Below are 21,721 nucleotides of genomic sequence, written 5' to 3'. Positions count from 1 at the left end.
GCATCCTCTTGGAGATGCAGGACCTACCCCATGGGACCTGGAGTACTGTCGCGGGCGGGGAGGACGCCACTGCGCTGTGCTCGCTAACGCTCGGGTCCGGCGCTGCTGCAATGGCTGCTCGGTGGCTCGAGTGGTGGGCCGGATCCGGGGACTCGAGCGGCGCTCATCGCCCGTGAGTTAAAGGGGTGGTCGGTTTGGGGGATTTAGTCCGTGATGCCACCCACGGTTCGTGGTGAAGATGGGCACCACCGCTGCTGGTGACAAGGATCCCGGGAGCGATGGTAGGGAGCAGCTGGGATGTTGTTTTCCCCCTCCGTGGGTAGGGGTCAGTGGTCCCGGGGCCCGGTGATGTGACGGGGAGGCAGGGTCGGTGAGGTGCAGGGTTGTAGGGGCAGCATGGCGCAGTGCCGGATAGCATGGGTGTACTCACTCAGCAAGAGACGCACAAAGTCTCCGGTAAACCAAACGGCTGGATGGACGGGTCCCGCAGCCGGCTGCAGTGTCTCTCCCCGGACAGGTGATGGGGGCTGTCTTTCCCTGCACCTTGGTGTACTGGTGAATGGATGCCGGAGGAGCCCGTTTGCCCGCAGTCGCTGGCCCTTGGGTCTCTCAGCCTTAGGCGGTAGCTGTTACCCTCACGGTGTGGGCGGTTGCCTTCAATCGGGTCTTTGGCTGCTAGGAAACCCCTGGGGTTCCGGTCACACTCGGATTTGACTATTGCCGGCGGCTCCAAGCCCAGTCGGGGTCCGATGGCCCTGCCTGTGTGTGCTGGCTTCACTTCGCTCCCCGGTCGGTACCGGCGGGTCGTCGCCCGTCCCCGGTCCTACGGTTCTGTGTCGATTCACCACTCCTGCAGATGGCCACCACCATCTGCCGACCTTGCTGTCAGTGCCCGAGCCACAAACCCAGACACCCAAGTGTTTACTCCTCTCACTTCCACCTCCTGGACTAAACTGTCACTTTTCCCACCTCCAGGCCTGTGAACTCCTCGGTGGGTGGAGCCAACTGCTTAGCTCCGCCCCACCTGGTGTGGACATCAGACACTGGAGGGAGGCAACAAGGGTTTTGTGTTTGGCTGGTGTCCCTGTCTGATGGGGGTGGGGGTGTTTGAGTGTTATCTGTGACGACCTGGCTAGGCCAGGGCGCCACAGTACCAGTGCCTTTTACCACCAAAACACAATCTAAATCCTAGTTCTCCTCTCCACACTGGGCATAGAGGGTTAACCATGTAAGGGGATGGTCGCCATGGGAACGAGTCCCTGGGTATAGGCATCCTGGTGTGAGTAGTCAGGAGTGAGAGAGGAGTCGATAGTCGGGAGCACACAGGAGAGGTGTGCGGACGTGCCGAAGCTGGGTCCGTGTAACTGTGACCCCTGGGGCACAGGAGAGAGGTCGTCAGGGCGGGTACCGAGATACCACTGGGACCGGAGCACACACGGGGCACATGGCCCTAGATCAAGTGCAAGTTTTAGACTGTTTGGCAAATACCTGCCCGGTGAGGACACCTTCACGGACTTCACCAAACCAAATAATCCAGGGGCATCAGCAGTAAACTAGGATCGGGGTTTGGACACTTACCTCCCCACAGGGTCCGCACTGCCCATGTCAGGGGCGGGGGCCAGCTTCCCTGTCGCGGGGGCTGCTCGGGGAGATCGCGCCCGGATCCGGTGCCTTCTCCTCGGTGGCTCGAGCGGGTCTGGACCCGGAGCTCGAGCAGCGCTCCTCGCACACGAGTGAAAAGGGGATTTGGGATGGATAGTGTTTGTGACGCCACCCATGGGTTGTGGTGATTGTGGGCACCACCGCTGCTGGTGACGGGGTTCCCGGGAGCGATGGCGGGGAGCAGCTAGGTGTTGACCCCTCCGTGGGTAGGGGCTGTTGGTCCCGAGGCCCAGTGGCTGTCTGGATTCCCGTAGGATGGGGACTCGCAGGGTGCAGGGTCGAGGTGCAGCGCGGCGTGGTGCCGGGTGGCACTGGTGTACTCACTCAGACACAGATGGACAGAGTCTTTGGTAAACCAAACGGCTGGATGGACGGGGCCCGCAGCCAGCTACATTGTTTCCCTGGATGAATTGATGGTGGCTGTCGTTCCCCTGCACCTGTGTTTGTATGTTGACTCCAATGCCTGGGCACAGGTAGTCCGCTCCCCGACGATTATGTGCCAGAGGAGCCCCTTTGCCCGCAGACGCTGGCCCTTTGGATCTCTGGCCCTTGACAGTGGCGCTTATCCGAAATGGTTGGGCTGTTGCCTTCAATCGGGACTTGGTTGGGAATGAACCCCTGAGGTCCAGACCGCAATCAGAGAATTTGACAAGAGGTTGGCTTTAAGCCTAGTCGAGATCTGAGTTCCCTGCTTGGTGCTTGGCTCCAATCGGCTCCCCGGTTCGGTGCCAGCGGGCCACCGTCTGACCCCGGTCCTACGGTTCCGCTGACCTTCGCCAACTCCTGCAGATGGCCACCACCGTCTGCTGACCTTGCTGGAAGTGCCTGGGCTCTGAGCCCAGGCACAGACAGTTCTTACTCCTCACTCCTGCCCAGGACTAGACTCTTTGACCACCACTGGACTAACTGACTAAGTTTCTCCCGCCTCCAGGCTGTGAACTCCTCGGTGGGCGGGGCCAACCACCTGGCTCCGCCCCACCTGGTGTGGACATCAACCCTGGAGGGTGGCAGCAAGGATTTAATGTTTGACTGGTGTGACCTGTCCAGGGAAGGGGTGTATGATAGAAACATAAATTTGGCCATAGCTAATACACCGAGTGAATAACAAGGTTATATCCCTCGGGAGTGGTGCCAACTCCAGTATACATGTCAGAAAAGGAGGACAAGGAGATAAAGCACAAGTAAAGTACAAAAAATATGAAATTTTTATTGATGATAAAAGACAATACAAAAAGTGATGTAGAACATACAAGAAAGGAATAGATCAGCGAGGTGTGGGTAAGGAAATAGATTCCTTAATAAATGTTGGGGGGTGAACAAGTTGCCAAACCAAAACCAGACCAAGGAGATGTTATATGTATTATGGTGTACATGTGTAGATCAGAAACCCCACACATGTACCCATAGTTGGTATGGTCAGAAACACCAGGGGAAAAACACAGGTGCAGCGGCTCACTCTATGGGGATACACATGAAAAAATTGATTTATGATAAAGTACATGTGAGACGGAAATTAGGCATATAAATAAACATGTGTCCCCCAGAGAGCATAATATAGATTGAGTGACAAGGTGAGAACCAAAAATCAACCAGCACAGGTCTGCCCAGTGGCTAGGGAGCAGTGCAAAAATTGATGGAAAGTACTGAAGCCACAAGGTAGAAAATTATGTGCATGTGGATGGAAATCACCCCGCACCTAAATTAAAGGAGCCGCTGCATTACCTGGTGGTGAAGAAGGCTGGCTTTGGAGGCAAGAATAAAACCTCCATCCTACGGTTCCGCTGACCTTCGCCAACTCCTGCAGATGGCCACCACCATCTGCCGACCTTGCTGGAAGTGCCTGGACTCTGACCCAGGCACAGACAGTTCTTACTCCTCACTCCTGCCCAGGACTAGACTCTTTGACCACCACTGGACTAACTGACTAAGTTTCTCCCGCCTCCAGGCTGTGAACTCCTCGGTGGGCGGGGCCAACCACCTGGCTCCGCCCCACCTGGTATGGACATCAACCCTGGAGGGTGGCAACAAGGATTTAATGTTTGACTGGTGTCCAGGGAAAGGGTGTATGATGTTGTGTAGTGATCTGTGACCCCTGAGGTCCAGGGCGTCACACCCACTGTACGGAGAAGGAGACTGTACCCCAAGAGATAGTTGGGGTCCCCAAATGCTCAACGCTATGGGGACTCAATCTACAGAGAGTGCCGGGGACAGAGCAACCTGGGTCACTACATTGGCACTGGTACTGGGACCCTGCTGGGTCCTGAACCAGCAACCCCTGGGTCCACAGTGAGTAGAGACTGTTAAAGACAACTTGGTGTGGTCTCCATTATTGCCCCGCTACATCTCCCAGGCACAGCCCTCCCTGCGTAGGGCTTACAATTGCAGCTGCCACTAACCCCAGCCCTAGGAGTACCCACATTAAGCAGCGGCGGTTCTCCATCATTAACCGCAACCCGCAGGTGGCGTCACATGACAAAAACTCATCTCCCCTGTAAATAGCCCCCATTAACAAAAGGGGCCCAGAGCACAGGACCAGGCAACGGCCACCAGAGTGACATTCCCATTTGTTACCGCCCGGGACCGAGTACCCTCGTCTCTGGGCGCTACGCTAATGTTAGACAGTTAGCTTAGCTAGGGTTTTAGATCAATAGTTGAGATAGATAGGTGAGAGAGAATGCAGAATAGGGACGTGCAGTGTAGGGAAAGGTGTGTGCCACAAATCAGCATTTCATTATAGAAATATAGATTCCTACTTGTCAGTGCCTGCTAAAGAGTTGCCAGTGAATGATCTAAATAGGTATGGCTACTTATTACTGCCTGCTCCAAAATCCGCATTCAACCACATTTCTTGATATTGTTAGTTAGTAGTTGTTCTCTGAATCTGCTAGTGAACTAGATAAAAAGGAATGGTTGCTTATTACTGCTTGCTCTAAATTACGTAGCGAAGCACATTTCTAGGTATTGTTAGTTAGTAGTGCCTGCTCTAAATTTGCTAGTCAACAAGTTAAATAAGTCTTGGCACTTTTCAGTGCCTGCTCCAAATTATGCAGTGAACCACATTTCTAGGTATTACAACTTATTAGTACCTGCTCCAAATTACACATTGAACCACACGTCTAGGTATTGGTACTTTTCAGGGTCTTCCCAATATCGCCAACCCAGGCAAGAAATACAGAATATATCTTTTGTGTCAGTTTCTAGCAGGTGTGGGCAGTAAATCTATTTTATTGTCTGTTTTCTAAGTTTTCTTGTAAATCCGTTAAAGGGGCCTAATACTCTGACAATATTGCTTTCAGCAGCAACTCGGGAATCAGAGATGCATTCAGGCATTTTCCCCATGCTTTTTCTATTCCATTTTAGTGATGCTTCCATCCATTTCAGTGATTTCCCCCCCTTCCCGACCTCCTGTGGAGCCTGCTAGAAAAATGCTTCTTTTTTAAAAACATTAATTTTTATTGAAAAATGCTTCTTGAGTTTCCCATTGACCTCCATTATGCTTGCTACTCGAGACAAGCACCCAAACATTAGAAATTGCTCAGCTTGAGTAATGAGCACCCGAGCATTTTACTGCTCACCCATCACTAATTATTACTAATAACACCACTCCAAAGTCTCATTGAGAACTGAATGTTACACTTTATTAGACACATTTCTTGAAGATACGTATTATGAAATACCAGTTAGTGATAATGACTGGAATTACAAACAATTTTATTTTGAATCCACATTTGGTTATGCTTTGCTCGATCTTTCATTGTTGGCTGGTTTGGGTGCAGAGCGACACAGCAAATAGTCAGATAACACTGTAGGGAGGTATGATACAGGGATGTAGTAGAGCTTGGCGTCCCAGCCTGGAGCATATCTTGTCCAAGGATGCACAGCAGTCAAAGCGTGTTCCATACAATTTGGAACCTCATAAATCCTGGGACTTGCTGTTCCAATTAAAGACTTTACACCATTCCCAACTGCAGATAAATGAGTGAAAATGTTATTCTATTATAATATATTTTTCTATTAGTTTACACAAACGACACATGTATTTCTGGATAAGGCTTGTGAAACCTTAAGTTATTGTAAAACTGTAAAGGCAACAGCAAAATGTACTCTAATAGGGCGTTGCCTACAACTAACGTGTTTATGACCTATCCTCAGAATTATGCGGGCGTCCCACGAGACGATCTATAGTGCGATGCATCGTCGGGGGTCACGGTTTTCGTGACGCATATCCAGCATCGTTTGCGACGTCGTTTCGTGTGACACCTCCGAGCGACGCTGAATTGGTCACAAATTGTGAGTCGTGTACACATCGCTTATTTTTAAAAAATCTTTTATGTTTCATGGCGCTGGTTGTTTATCGTACCCGGGGTAGCACACATCGTTCCGTGTGACACCCCGGGAACGATGAACACAGCCCTTACCTGTATCCCGCGGCACCCGCCGGCTATGCGGAAGGAAGAAGGTGGGCGGGATGTTTACGTCCCGCTCATCTCCGCCCCTCCGCTTCTATTGGCCGGCGACTGTGTGACGTCGCTGTGATGCCGAACGTCCCTCCCCCTTCAGGAAGAGGATGTTCGCCGCCCACAGCGAGGTCGCTCAGCAGGTAAGTATGTGTGACGGCGGTTTAGCGAATTTGTGTGACACGGGCAGCGATTTTCCCATGACGCACAAACGACGGGGGCGGGTATGATCACTCGTGCGATCACACGATAGATCGGACCGTGTGACGCCCGCATTAGTCATCAAAATCAGATGAGTGCGGGTTCATCACCTGGCACCCTCGGTGACCAACTAATATCTGTTCTGGCAACAGCTAATGATTACAGAAGGCCGGGCTAGTGCTGGGGCCCTGATAAAACTTTTCTGTTGCTCTTGGGCAGTTTTAAAGGGTCATCATCCGCACTTTGCAGGGTGCCAGCCCTTTAAACCCGCATTTGCAGTGTGAGCACACACACACAGCGTTCACAGCTGAACGCTATGTGCATGTGGATTGTAAGACGGCGTTAATCTGTGGGCAGCATTAGCGTGCAATGTGTTCCCATCCCACAGATGAAGAGGAGTGGAAGTGCCAGCGTTCCCCAGTGCTGTATGCGCCTCCCACACCAATAACGTGTATGCCCCCCAAGAAATGTGCATGCCTCCCCAGTGCTGTATATCCTTCCCAGTGCTGTATGCCCCTCCAGTGCTGTATACTTCCCCATCCCAGTAACATATATGCCCCTCCAGTGCTGTATGCCCTCCATTAATGTGTTTGCCTCCCAGTGCTGTATGCCTCGCCGATGCTGTATGCCCCCACCCCAATAACGAGTATTCACCCCAGTTATTTCTATGCCCCCCTTGTAACATGTAGGTGTGGCACCCCTGAGGCTTCAGGTGCCACAGGGTACTGCACCCATATTAGGGTGTAGTACTTATCCTGCGTACAGGGAAGTTTCCACTCACGCTACATACAGTAATACCGGGTTGCCCTCACCAATGGGGACCGGGCTAGGGTGGGATCACAGTAGGGGGTCACTACGCCACCGCACCAGGGGCTCTCCGGATCCACTGGAACTGGAGACTCAGGGTCAGGAAGAAGCAACCACCAGGGGGAGTCAGGAGCAGACAGTGGGAAGAGCAGGTTGACCTGGTGAGAGGAGTGAACCAGCTGGTGGCAGAGGCTGGGGGCAACAGCTTGGAACACACAACTACAATAGAAGAGATAACAGCTACAGACACAGAGCAGAGCGGACGTGCCGCAGGCGGCTCTGTGGGCCAAGGCGTTCATCACGGTCGCTGAGGAGAATCAGGCGGCTGCTTCTACAGGACCGGCGCTGTCGGAATACAGAATCCTAGGGCAGATATACTTCACGTTATTTACCAACTCTGCAAGGGTCACGGGAAATGGCTAGAACAGTCACCGGACCTGTCCCAACGAGACTGCAGCCCAATAGCATGTAGTATCCGGGGTTGAGGACTGGTCCCATAACGGAACCGCGCTATCAGCATACAGAATGGGACACTTTACTGACACCAGGATCCCCAAGTGCTTCACGCCAGGGGGGTCCAATACTTAGTGCATAAAAGGAGGAAAGGGCTCAATGGCTAACACACACACCGGACTTGACCTTCCACGGATTTGGGATCAGCTGGAGGCCACCGTGGCGGAGAACTATAATCTGGGGCAGCGCCTGAACTACTGTCGCGGGCGGGGGCCAGTCCTCCATCGAGGGGGGCTGCTCGGGGAGATCACGCTCGGGTCCGGTACCTTCTCCTTAGTGGCTTGAGTGGGCTGGACCTGGGGCTCGAGCAGCACTCCTCGCCCACGAGTGAAAATGGGGATTGGATTGGTGATCCGGTGGTTGCGCGGCCGGGGCCGCTATGGGGATTGTTCGTGACGCCACCCACGGGTCGTGGTGATAGTCGGCACCACCGCTGCTGGTGATGGTGGGGGCTCCTGGGAGCGGTGTTGTGGCGCAGCTTTGGTGTTAACCCCTCTATGGGTAGGGGCAGTGTGTCCCGGGGCCCGATGGGGGGGATGCTGCAGGGCGCAGTGCTGCGGTGCGGTGCCTGATGGCACTGTTGTACTCACCATTAAACCACACAGAGTCACTGGTAAACTAGAAACTGCCGGAGTCCACAGCCTTCAGTGCGGAGGGTGTTTGGGTCCCACACACAGTACAGCAGGATCCTGTTCTTGCCCTGCAGCCAGACGCTTCTTTCTCCTTCCTCAGTCGGGAATGGGGAGCCCACTCCCCTGCAGTGATCCGGGTCTTCCCTTGGTACCGGTGGGCCACTACCCTGCCCCGGTTACCTCGGGCCCCTTCCTCACCCTTCCCTTCCTTACAGCAGCCAGGAGCTATCCTCTCCTGGTCTGCTCTCTTCACACTCCTCACACACACTCTGCTGAACTGTACTGAACTGTTGTGTTTTCTCGCCTCCAGGCCTGTGAACTCCTCAGTGGGTGGGGTCAACTGCCTGTCTCCTCCCCATCTGGTGTGGACATCAACCCTGGAAGGTGGCAACCAACAAGGATTTAATGTTTGACTGGTGTGACCTGTCCAGGAAAGGGGGGTGTATGATGTTGTGTCTGTGACTACCTGGCTAGTCCAGGGCGTCACATTCCCCCTTGGATTAATGCAGACCGTCCACGGGCTGCCCGTCCACCACCGGTTTTATTTTTCTGTAAAGATATAAAAACAACGTGAACAAAATATGAGAACATTAAGCATCTTTTTTTATTTCTTCCCTTATGGGAGGCACATTCTTAAACCGTTACAAATGGAAACATCTTTATTAACAACAGGGAACGGGTCCATGTCCTTCCGCTTTCCCACCCAAGCAACCTAGACCTTGATGCTGCCCCTAAGAAATGGGCAGAACCCCTTTTCCCCAGTCCGGAAACAGGAACCTGGTCCAGGCTACCCAAGCGGGAACGGGTACGGTGTTTTGCAGCCGTCAGTCACTCAGGGGCCCCACGTCCAAGGGGACCCCTGACCCGGAGGATGGTCACCTGTCCTGGTGGTGACCGGACCCCAGCCTGCTCTGCTGCGGGTCCTTCCTCCAACCAGCCTCTCCGGAGGCTGGCAGTGGCGGGAAGGGCAATTGAGGCAGAATATTTACAAACTCAATAGCTTTTGGGTGGCCTGCAAGTTCTCGGCCTTGTTATTTGGGAGTGGGGACAACAGGGACAACATCAGTGCCCGTGGGGACGGGTGCTTCAGCAGCCAACGGGCTACCACAAACACTGTTGAAACTCCACTGACGATGCAGCCTCTTCCAGCCACTTTCCCCTGTCCATCACAGGGCAGCACGGGTCACCAATGCCACGCTTGCTTACGATGGCACTGTCCATAAAGACCCCGTCTTCACTGCCTGCGATGCGGGTACGGTCAACTTGGCTCCACTTATAGAACTGTCCTTGCTCCTCTAACTCCCTGCCGTCCTCCACCAGGGGCTCCGACCCTTGATGGCACCCACCGAGGCTCCGGGTTTCTCCCGCCTCCAGGCTGTGAACTCCTCGGTGGGCGGGGCCAACCACCTGGCTCCGCCCCACCTGGTGTGGACATCAACCCTGGAGGGTGGCAGCAAGGATTTAATGTTTGACTGGTGTGACCTGTCCAGGGAAGGGGTGTATGATAGAAACATAAATTTGGCCATAGCTAATACACCGAGTGAATAACAAGGTTATATCCCTCGGGAGTGGTGCCAACTCCAGTATACATGTCAGAAAAGGAGGACAAGGAGATAAAGCACAAGTACAAAAAATATGAAATTTTTATTGATGATAAAAGACAATACAAAAAGTGATGTAGAACATACAAGAAAGGAATAGATCAGCGAGGTGTGGGTAAGGAAATAGATTCCTTAATAAATGTTGGGGGGTGAACAAGTTAATCTACCACCGCAGAGGAAAGGACTGGCCGACAGTCTGATGATCGGTCGGGCTCCCCATCCAGGTGCAGCGGGTTCCGGGGCTGTAGGCCATTAACGGGAACGGTGACGGGGGCAGCACACTTGGGACCTCTTTCTCCATCAGCTGCACCATCTCAGGCCTACCAGCTGCGGCGCGGCCGGGTCCCGACTCCCACACGATCAGGGCCGGTTCGGGAGTCTGCGTGGCCTGATCCCGGTGCTGCACGACTGTGGCGGCCCCCTGCTCACGAGCCCACACCACGGCAACCAGTCTGCGGACCTCTGCCCTCCAATCAAGTAACTGCTGCAGACTCTGCACCCTCGCTTTCACGCAGAACCGACCTAGCTCCCGCTCCAACCAGGCAGCGGTCCCAGCGGGAAATTCAACCGGACCGCAGTCCCCAAAGGCCGGGCCGCTCCCGTCCTAGAACGCCGACATCTTTTCTTTTCTTCTCCTGCAGCATCAGCAGCCGCCAGCTCCGGCAGGTGCGGACATCTTCCTCCCGTCCCCCTTGTTTTATCTACAGCACTTCACCTTCTTGGGGGCGGGGCTTCACCTTTCGCGGATTTACTGCTTGGGAAGACGACTCGAGCGGGAAATCTTCGCGCCCAAAATGGCGGGTCTTCAGATTTTTCAGCGGGACGCCGCTGACGAGGATCACAAGGCACACGTCTACCGGTAAGTAGACTGGTTCAATCCTGTTCGTGACGCCAAGTTGTCGCGAGCGGGGGCCAGTCCTCCGCCGAGGGGGGCTGCTCAGGGAGAGCACGCTCGAGTCCGGTACCTTCTCCTTAGTGGCTCGAGTGGGCAGGGTCAACCGCCTGGCTCCTCCCCACCTGGTGTGGACATCAACCCTGGAGGGTGGCAACAAGGATTTAATGTTTGACTGGTGTGACCTGTCCAGGGAAGGGAGGTGTATGATGTTGTGTCTGTGACTACCTGGCTAGTCCAGAGCATCACACTTCCTGTGAGTAAAAAGACCTGGAACTGCAGCTCCTGTCTCTACCTCTCCTTTACTGGCGTCGTCGACCAGCGCCGCGGCACCAACAGGGACTACCACCACCCCATCCTCAGTCATCCTCCCTGGAGTAATCCCGCTCTGCCTGTGAGGAACGACACCATCCCGGCTGCACCCAACATCTGCCCCGGTGAGAGACCCTGCAGCAGTGGCTGCATACCTAGCCACGTACCACAAGTGGCGTCATGATCTTCCTAAAAAGACTTTCCTAACCTTCACTACCTCCCCCATCCTCCATTCCTTCCTCCCGTCTACCGGCCATCCTTCCCTTCCTGTATGCCTCGGGGCAACGGAACTGGGCCAAGCCACCCCATGACGACGCAGAGGATCTGCACCCCCGGCCCGGTGACAAGTAGGTTAAAACACCTGCCTCGTGGGGCGCTACATATGCTCTCAGTAACCTGTATGCCCACCCAGTGCTGTATGCTGCTCTAGTAATGTGTATGCCTCCCTAGTACTGTTTGACCTCTTCAGAAATGTGCATGTCCCCAGTAATTTCTATGCCCCCAGTAACATGTAGGCCCCCAGTGCTGTATTCCCTCCCAATAATTTGTATGCCCCCTAGTGCTGTATGCCTCCCAATAACGTCTATGCCCCCGTTTAATATGCATGACCCCCCCATTAATGTGTATGCCCCCCAGTACTGTGTATTCCCCCCATTAATTTGTATGCCCCCCAGCAATGTGTATGCCCCCACAGTATGCCCCCCAGTAATATGTGCAGTCTTTGCCCCCAGTGATGTCTACGCCCCAAGCCTACCCTGTGGTGTATTTGCCTTCAGCCCCTCTTGTGATGTTGTAGACTGCACGTCTCCTGTAATGTACATACAACAGTCTCAGTGTGCACTGTGCAGTTGTGTCTGCTAGAAGTGACGCTGCCAGGCTGGCACACAAACAGAATTTAAGGTGCAGTGCCAACCTAGCAGTGTCACTGCTAGCAGACTTCTGCACAATGCGTGGACATATTTGTAAAAGTGACATTAATAAAGCAATGTGGCCTGCACTGCCAGGAGAAGCTGGATGGGAGACAAGTGGGGGAGGTGAGTGAGGTTTGCTGCCAGCTTTCCCATGTTAAAAATATCTCTAAATTGTGTGTGAATGTATGATGTGTATTTCTATGTATCTCAGTATCTATGACTGTGTATATGTCTGTATGTGACACCCCTGGACTATCAGGTCATCACAGGGTACTGCACAAGCTGCCCTTCCATGCAATATTCCGCCTCCCTCTTGGTTCTGGGTCCGTACTTAAGTGGTGTTGCCTCCAACAGCAAATCAAATCCTAGAGACACCCAGCGCCACACCCACCTGACACACAAGTGGACGGCTTGAGTTGAATAGAGTCACCTATCTGGGGGGTCAGGGAGGGGAAGTGAGGAGTGTAGAGAGTCGAGTCTGTCTGTGAGTGGAGAAGGAGTTGGAAGTAGCCCTCGAGCTGAGAGGAGCTCAGAGGAAGTCGGGAGTGGTGACTCCTGAAGTAACTGCCTGGGTTGCAGACGGTGGTCTGGGCCTAGAGGAGTCGGACCCTTGGTCGCAGGGGATTGTAGTGAGGTGCTCGAACCTGTCGATGAGGACGGCCAGCAGCCTAGCCCTATCACCAGTCCGGGACCGATGGCACGATGGGGTACATGGACCCTAGGTCGTCGAGTAGCTTCAGGCAACCCGACAATTCACCTGAGGAGAACAGAGCCTTTATGATCCATTCCCACCCGCTCCAGAATCGGGGCATTAGCGCAATGAGAGGGATAAAACTTTCCAATCAAACTGGTCCAGAAAATCCCAAGCGTGAGCCCTGAGAGCTAGCTCCCATACTTAGCCATAGTAGGGAGCAGGGTCCGGCTAGTTCCATGCTACCGGGCCATCAAGTTGAAGTCAAACTAAGTGCCAGCAGACAGGTCACGGATCACCAGGCAGCACCACTTGGGGACGAGACCCAGACGAGCTCCCTTCAGCCGCAGCAGTACCCAGAGACTTGGTTTACCCGGTTGTCAGTGTCTGCCTATGAACTGAGTGAGTACGAGAGTGACCCCTGCATCCTCACGGCACCGAGTCTCGGGGCACCCCTCCAACCCGTGGAGGGTTACAACACCTTGCTGCCCCCACTCCATCATCCCCGGGTACTCCCAACGGCAGGGATGGTACTCCACATTACCACACACCACGGGTGGCGTCATGAACTATATCACCCCTGTAAATACCCCCCTTTTCATTCGAGTGGCCGCATAACCCCCAGGTCCGGAGACCTTCGAGGCACAGCTAACCCGGATCCGAGCAGCTCGGCTGCTTCCACGGGGGCGGTACACCTCGAAAAACTTGGCGTCATGAACAGGATTCAAGCAGGACCCACTCACCTGGGTGACGTGCGCCTTGAAAATCCAAACCGCGAGTCAAGAGTCCCGTTTCCCGCCATCTTCCGCCATCTTTTGGTGCCAAAACGCCGTCTTCTCTACCCAAAGTGGACGAAGCCGAAGCCCCGCCCTTTGTCCTGAGAGTCAACCCGGAACCGGAAGTTCTCAGAGGGCCACAGCAGAGAAGTGAGTGGAGGGCGAAAACCGAGGGGGCTGACAGAATGTAACAGCGGAAGAAAAGCAGGGACGCCAGGACTCTGCCATAACGTTCCTGGACCCCGCAGAGGAAAGACTGCGACTGCGCGAGACTGGTCACCGGAGCGTGCTGCTCCCGGGACCGCGACCTGGATCAAACAAGAAACGGAGCAGCTCTGCAGGAGAATGCGGATGCAATTTCTCTTCATACTAGACCAGTGCAGGGAAGAGATGAGAAGCCTGGCAGTGGCAGTGCGAGCCCGTGAGATCGAAATCCCACGTGAAGAGCGGGTAAGCGGATACCCAGTCCCAGTTGATTTCACTAATCCGGCTGATGCGGCTGTGGGATCCGGTCCGCTCCCGCTTACGTCAACCACCTTACCACCACCACCCCCGTCCTCGGCGGACACCGAGCTGCCCATTCCAACCCCAGCAGCGGAACCTTCAGCCCCAATCTATGAAGAACCAGCTGTGGAGCTTCCGGTCCCATCACCTGACCAGGTCACGACAGCGGTCACCCAGACACCGGCCCGACCAGATTTGGCCGCATCACCGGGCCCATACATAGAGACAGAGCACCCTGACTCTGCACCCCTGGCTGCGGAGCAGTCGGTCTTCCCTCACGAAGTAGCGATGGAGCATGAAGAGTCACCAGCTCCGCCACCGCGTGGCATCCCAGCAGCTGTTGGGGCCGCAGGAGTACAGTTAAAACCCATGCCAGCCAGGGAGCCAAGGCCGTACGCTGACGTCCCCTACTGGGAACGAAACCAGCAAAAGATATACCAAGAGATGACAACACGAGACCGGCGACGACGAGAGGTTGCCGCCCGTACTCACCAAGAGAAGGATCAGGTGAGGAATGACACTTTCCGAGTCCGGGGGCCGCGGTGCCGCAGCCTGGTCGATCGTTTTGACCCCGACCAGGGATGGGGTTTCATCCGGGAAGCGGGCCTCACAGCTTGGGTGTTTGTGTCCCGGCAGGATGTGGCACAGCACCTCCCCAGGGGACACCCTGGGGCAGAATCTGGAGCCAGAGGATATGGTCACATATACCCGGCATTGTGGAGAGCGGGGCTGGTATGCCCTAGATGTGATCAAGCAAGTCATGATGGAAGAAGAGTTTGTGCCGGCGTCTGTGGTACGTAGCCGCAAGGAAGCATGGATATGGGACCCGGCCATTTAAAATTAAAAAAGTTAGAGTGAGGATCTGTGTTTTTTTTTATTATTTTCAATAGTTTGTTGTTTTTCTTGTACCATAGGAAATAGTAATGTTTTATAAAAAAGAAAAAAAAATACTGAATAATCATACTGCGTTTTAATCAACAGAGAATTTTACCAGATTGAGAAAAGTTAATATAATGTTTGCACAAGGTGCAAGGACTGTGGTTATCTATATATAGTAGTAGTAAAAATGGACCATGGCCATGGGACTGGTTGTGGCCAACACAGACTTGTGTATTGTATATAGTCGCACCTCCTGTGCCTACCAGAGACGCCTTTGCAACACCCGGGACCTTAACCTGGTCACGGACCCACGGATAGGAATGCAGTGGGTCAGGTTGTTTGGGTGGCGGGTTGATGGGATCCAGGACGTTGGGAGTGGACTGTTGCAGGAAGAGGCTGAGCCTCCACTACTAACATAACCGGTAGCGTTCCATAGTTGAAATGATGAACTCTAACTGTTTAGTAACGTTTAAGGAATGTGCCTCCCTAATGTGGGATGAAAATCTTGTAAATAAAATGTTTTCTCTTTTTTACAGTTATACAAATAAATCTCTGGTTGTCCTGTAGATTGGGGATGAGCTACGTTTAACCAAGGGGGAATGTGACGCCCCTGGACTATCAGGTCATCACAGGGTACTGCATAAGCTGCCCTTCCGTGCAGTATTCCACCTCCCTCTTGGTTCTGGGTCTCTACTTAAGTTGTGTTGCCTCCAACAGCACATCAAATCCTAGAGACACCCTGCACCACACCCACCAGACACACCAGTGGACGGCTTGAGTGGAATAGAGTTACCCATCTGGGGTGTCAAGGAGGGGAGGTGAGGAGTGTAGAGTCGAGTCTGTCTGTGAGTGGAGGAGTTGGAAGTAGCCCTCAAGCTGAGAGGAGCTCAGAGGAAGTCGGGAGTGGTGACTCCTGAAGTAACTGCCTGGGTTGCAGACGGTGGTCTGGGCCTAGAGGAGTCAGACCCCCGGTCACAGGGGATTGTAGCGAGGTGCTCGGACCTGTTGAGGAGTATGGCCGGCAGCCTAGCCCTATAACCGGTCCGGGACCGAAGGCACGATGGGGTACATGGACCGAGGGTCTGGGAGTAGCTTCTGGCAACTCGACAATTCACCTGAGGAGAACAGAGCCTCGAGCCACAGCGAACCCGGATCTGTGCAGCTTGGCTGCTTCTACGGGGGCGGTACAGGTACGTTTGTACTTTTGTGACTTTGTATTCAAATATGTACATGTATGTATGTGTGCTGCCCCCACGCCTGTAGCAACCGAGCTGCTCGGGTCCAGACCCGCTGTGTTGCTCGAGGGATCCTCTGGACCCGAGGGTCACGGGGACACGCCAAATGAAAAAGGAGAAAACGTAGTTGTACGGGCTTGGCCGTACTCGGTTCGTGACGCCACCCACGGTGTGTGATGAAGTGTCACACCACTGCAGCTGTTGTGGGATACCCGGGGGAGATGTGATGGCAGCTGGATGTTAAACCCTCCGTGAGTAGAGATGGTTGCCCCGGGGCCCTGTGGTTTGGTGCAATGGATGGCGGTGGCAGGGGCCTGAACGCTCAGACGTACCAGGGGATGTTTGGTTAGTCACAGTCAATAAATCACATGAGTCTTTTGGTAAACCAAAGGTGCTGGTGGCCGGCTGCCATGGCCGGTCATACTTGGGTCCCCCACCCGGGCTGGTGGTTGCCGTCTCTTTCCTCTGCACTGCTTTTGTGTTTGTGTAGACTTCTTGGTGTGGAACCCAAGAGTCCGCTCCCGGTGTTTTGTGTACCTGAGGAGCCGTGCCCGCTGGTGCTGACCTGTGGGATCTACTGGGCCCTGGAGGATGCCCTATCCCTCTCTGTTGGTGGTTGTCTGCTTTTGGGACTTTGGTTGGGACAGGACCTAAAATCCTGCCCTCAATTGGTTAATTAGCTAGGCCGTTGGTTCCGGTCCTGGCTTCAGGGTCCAAGTACCCCCTCTTTGCACGGTTTCCGGGTCGGTTCTCCGGTGTCGGTACCGGCGGGCTCCAACCCTGTCCCGGTCCACCTTGGATCTCCGGCTGACGTCTTCCCGTCACCTGCTGACAGAGACCACCGTCTGCCACCTAGCCAAGGCACCAGGACTCCAACTTCGGCACCTGTCAACTTGAGCTCCTCCTCCTGCTGGAGCTACACCTTGCCCCAGCTTCCACTACTCTCAACTTGAACTCTACAACAGAACTGTGATAACTCAACTCCCCTGTTTTCCCGCTCCGGGCTGTCTAGACCCTTAGGTGGGCGTTTCCCATCCACCTGATCCGGCCCACTGGTGTGCCTGTTTTGCCCTGAGCGGGGTGGCTAGAGTTTCAGGTCGGCTGTATGTAACCCTGTGAGGGACAGTGTTGTGCAGGGACCTACTGTGTGACCACCTGGCCCTGCCAGGGCGTCACATATGCCTGTATGTGTACACGTTTGTGTATGTGTCTATCTGTGTATGTATGGGGAACAAAAATCTTGATCTGGCCCTGGTTTACAGTGTATAAAGCAAGACACCACAGCTCTATAAACTGTTTATTGTCCACTGCTCAGTACTACAATTCATCTAAGGTTTATCCTATGGATAGATAGTCCAGTTTTGTCCTGGTCAACCCCTTTAATTTTAAAGGTTAATGTGACACCCCTGGACTAGTCAGGTCATCACAGGGTACTGCACGCTGTTTATCTCTCAGTGCAGGACTCAACCCCCTATGGTTCTGGGTTCCCAACTTGCAGCACTACCTCCATCAGCATCTAAAAATCCTAATCACACCTCGCACCACACCCTGTTAGGCACACCAATGGGCTGCTAAGCTGGAATAGGGCCACCCACCTAGGGGTCAGGCAGGGAGGTGGGAGGTGACGAGTCAGTTCAGTGGTAGTCCTCGGGCAGTGAGGAGCTCAAGGAAACTGGGAGTTGGAGCTCCCAGAGGAGAAGTAGATTGGGTTGCAGATGGTGGTCTGGACCCGGAGGAGTCGGAGAGCCGGTCGCGGGATATTGGTTTACCACGTTGTCAGCGTCTGCTTTCCTTCTGAGTGAGTACCTGATCAGCCCCTGCTACCAGCGAGCCTTCGCTCCCCATGCAATCCATCCCACCATCCAGAGTCCCGGGGCCTTTTTCCTACCCGTGGAGGGTAACGTCATCTTGCTGCCCCCATTCCATCACCCTGGGTACTCCCAACGGAAGCGGCGGTACTCCCTATTACCGCACACCACGGGTGGCGTCACAAACTCTCTAACTCCCCTGTAAATAACCCCCATCACAATTTAGAGTGACCCTGAGCCCCCGGGTCCAGAGACCCTCGACCACGAGTAGCGACACCCGGAACCGAGCGGTTCGACTGCTGCTGGGGCGGTACATTAAGACAGATATTATAAAAGGTTTTCCTGTATTTTCTTTAACGCTTTGTAACAAACAAGAAAAACATTCCAAATTAAAAAAAACCTCCTCCTAAATTGTTTGGCAGGATTATCACTTTTTCTGCAAAAAAAAATAATATGCTCTCTTCTCCTATAAATGTATTTCATTTACTGTACAGTATGCAGAAATAGCCTGTCAGGTGCATTGCCCAATTCTGGGATCAACTTTTATGTGATATAATCAGTCTCCTACTGTTTTCTAAATCTTGACAGCTGTATTATCCACAAAAGTCAATGTAGACGTGGCCATAACTGCGGAAGACCCACGATGTAGTTTTCTCTCGGTGTTTTGGTGCTTGTGTCGCGGGCAGCGGGGAGCTGCGCTCGCTAACGCTCGGGTCCGGCGCTGCTGCTGCTGCTCGGTGGCTCGAGCGGTGGGCCGGATCCGGGGACTCGAGCGGCGCTCCTCGCCCGTGAGTGAAAAGGGGGTGGTTAGTTTGGGGATTTAGTCCGTGACGCCACCCATGGGTTGTGGTGAAGGTGGGCACCACCGCTGCTGGTGACGGGGATCCCGGGAGCGATGGTAGGGAGCAGCTGGGATGTTGTTTTCCCCCTCCGTGGGTAGGGGTTGATGGTCCCGGGGCCCGGTGGTGTGACAGGGAGGCAGGGTCATTGAGGTGCAGGGTTTCAGGGACAGCGTGGCGCGGTGCCGGATGGCACGGGTGTACTCACTCAGCAAGAGATGCACAAAGTCTCCGGTAAACCAAACGGCTGGATGGACGGGTCCCGCAGCCGGCTGCAGTGTCTCTCCCCGGACAGGTGATGGTGGCTGTCTTTCCCTGCACCTTGGTGTACTGTCTTGACTACGATGGGTTCCCAACGGTAGTCCGCTCCCTGGTGTATGGATGCCGGAGGAGCCCGTTTTGCCTGCAGGCGCTGGCCCTTGGGTCTCTAGCCTGTGGCGGTGGCTGTATACCCTCACGGTGTGGACGGTTGCCTTCTGACGGGACTTGGGTAGTTAGGAAACCCCTGAGGTTCCTGTCACTCTCGGATTTGACTGTTAACAGCAGCTCCAAGCCTAGTCGGGTTCCGATGGCCCTGCCTGTGTGTGCTAGCTTCACTTCGCTCCCCGGTTCGGTACCGGCGGGCCACCGCCCGACCCCGGTCTTACGGTTCCGCGTTGATCCACCACTCCTGCAGACGGCCACCACCGTCTGCCAACCTTTCTGTCCATGCCTGGGCTCCTACCCAGACACCTCAAGTGTTACTCCTCTCACTTCAAACTCCCAAACTCAACTGTCACTTTTCCCACCTCCAGGTCTGTGAACTCTTCGGTGGGTGGGGCCAACCGCCTGGCTCCGTTCCACCTGGTGTGGACATCAGACCCTGGAGGGAGGCAACAAGGGTTTTGTGTCTGACTAATGTAACTGTCCGTGTGTGTGTGTGTGTGTTACCTGTGGCTACCTGGTTAGTCCAGGGCACCACACTTGCACTTTGAAGAGTGTAGTAATGGAGGATGAAAATGGGGATGCCACCATCTCACAAATATTATAAACTATGAACCTCATTTGCAACCTGTGGAACAGTCCAGGATTTTGTCAATACTAAGTAAATATCTGTTTTATACAATATTTTAAGCTGTGTAATATGTTGATTTGTATTATCATATCTCCTTTATCCTCCTGTATGTACAGAATTAGTTCTCTTATCTTGTTTTGTTGGATCTCAAAAGGATTTCCAGACAGACTGCATGCAGAAGGAAGAAGATGGCTGCAAAATGTATAGCAAATAGGGGTGAGAAACACTAGCTAAATAGTATTTATTCCCCAAGACTATATACGACCAAAACAAAACATGAAGAAAGCTCTCATCTTCACTGCAGTCTACCCTAATCTTACAAATAAAAGACTAGAATTACCAATGGCCCTAAAAGTGAAGATTGGTCAAAAGCACAATGGAGCATCGAGGCTTTTTCCCTGATTAGGAGGATAGCCATATAAGAAGGTTATGTCTCTGTTCATTCTGTATTGTAGTGTCAACAACATACTGCTGAATTCATCATATGTTACTAATATTGCGAATGAAATCCATTGGTTTATAACCAGTCCTAATCTGTCTGTTCAATTGATGGGAAAACAGTGCTGCATTCAGTGCTATGGTTTCCATGAAGTGTGACTAAAGGCTACTTTACATGCTGCGACATCGCTAGCGATCTCATTAGCGATGTGAAATTCTAGATCGCAAGTGCGACCTGTCGAGATCGCACATGCGTAAAATGACCTATGTACGATCTCGAAAGATCGCACTTGCGCTCTAGAATTTCACATCGCTAATGAGATCACTAGCGATGTCGCAGCATGTAAAGTAGCCTTAAGCATTTCATAATTTATTTCTGTAAAAAAATATATAGTATGCAAACCCAGTGTCTTTAGTACTCATTTTCTGGTTGTAACTTTACCCGAGATGGAACTCAGAATTTCTGACACACTGATTGAGATCTGTAGACATTAACTCACATTGCTCATAGTATTTCTTGCCGTAGCTATCTTTAATTTCTTCGGGGAGATTTTCCCAAAGGCGCTTTAAGTTATTTATATGAACATCTACTGAAAGAGTCATAGGTGTCTGGAAAGCGCCTGGTTCTATAATGGAGACTTTTACTCCAAACTCACGCAGTTCTCTTCTGTAAATGGAAAAAAACACATTTTTAAAACTGTTTGTAATGGGGCGTCAAAGAAAATGGCAGAAGAATCAATTCAAATTGGAGTAAAATTTTCTGAAATCAATATATAAAATGTGGATTTAATTAGTGGTAATTCCTCAAAAATACCAGTCACAATTTTATACAATGTATCACTGTATCAGTTAGAAAACAACTGCGTGGTCTCCTACAAAATACCACTGGTCTCACGTTCCCTGACAAGCATAATGTATAATAACTGCTCAGAGTGGGCAAATTATATGGATTAACTGCAGTGACTTGACAAAAGGGTTCAAATGTCAATATGGAGCTACATAGCTACCTCTGATTATAATGAACCAGAAGTTTGCCCGTCTCTCTCACATCTCACTTCCAATGTTTAGACACATAATTTCAACACAATTGACTACAAAATCAAATTTGTTGAAAATCTTCTGCCAAATTTGAATTTCAAAATTTTTCTTCAGCTCTATCACTTAGTTATTAAAGGCAATCTATAGTGTAGCACCCAGGGGGCAGGGGTTGCCAGGCACGGGGAATCCCGTACTTGAGTTACCCATCACCGGGATGGTGTGATGATCTGGGTTGTTGCGGTGGCCTGCCCGGCTTTGTGCCCTGAGGTGTACATCAATAAGGAGGGAAGATGGTCGGGGTAGTAGTAGGATAAATGTCGTGACGCCACCTGTGGTACGCAGCCAGGGATTAGCCACCGCTGCTGTCGCTGTTCTCTGGGGTGGATGGTAGTAGCAACAGAGATGGTGTCGCTCCCCACAGGTGGAGCGGGCCTCGGGGATGATGTGGGGAGTAGTGATGACGATGGCTTT

At 52.8% G+C, this 21,721-nt stretch overlaps 1 protein-coding gene across 4 annotated transcripts in view; it reads right to left on the bottom strand.

Annotated features, from left to right (window-relative positions):
• Nucleotides 1-5,286: 5,286 nt before the first annotated feature.
• LOC142290493 (retinol dehydrogenase 7-like) overlaps nt 5,287-21,721 on the bottom strand; it is an 81,777-nt gene continuing 65,342 nt past the window's right edge. For all 4 annotated transcript variants that reach the window (XM_075334458.1, XM_075334455.1, XM_075334457.1 and 1 more), the window contains 2 exons: nt 20,713-20,879; nt 5,287-5,627 (listed from right to left, as the gene is read on the bottom strand). In XM_075334458.1, the coding sequence (XP_075190573.1) occupies nt 5,395-5,627; nt 20,713-20,879 (400 nt within the window). In that variant the 3' untranslated portion in view covers nt 5,287-5,394. The remainder of the gene's footprint in view (nt 5,628-20,712; nt 20,880-21,721) is intronic.

This window comes from Anomaloglossus baeobatrachus, chromosome 2, assembly GCF_048569485.1.
Source record: "Anomaloglossus baeobatrachus isolate aAnoBae1 chromosome 2, aAnoBae1.hap1, whole genome shotgun sequence".
Taxonomy (NCBI): Eukaryota; Metazoa; Chordata; class Amphibia; order Anura; family Aromobatidae; genus Anomaloglossus; species Anomaloglossus baeobatrachus.
This window is presented reverse-complemented; position numbering and strand designations above follow the sequence as displayed.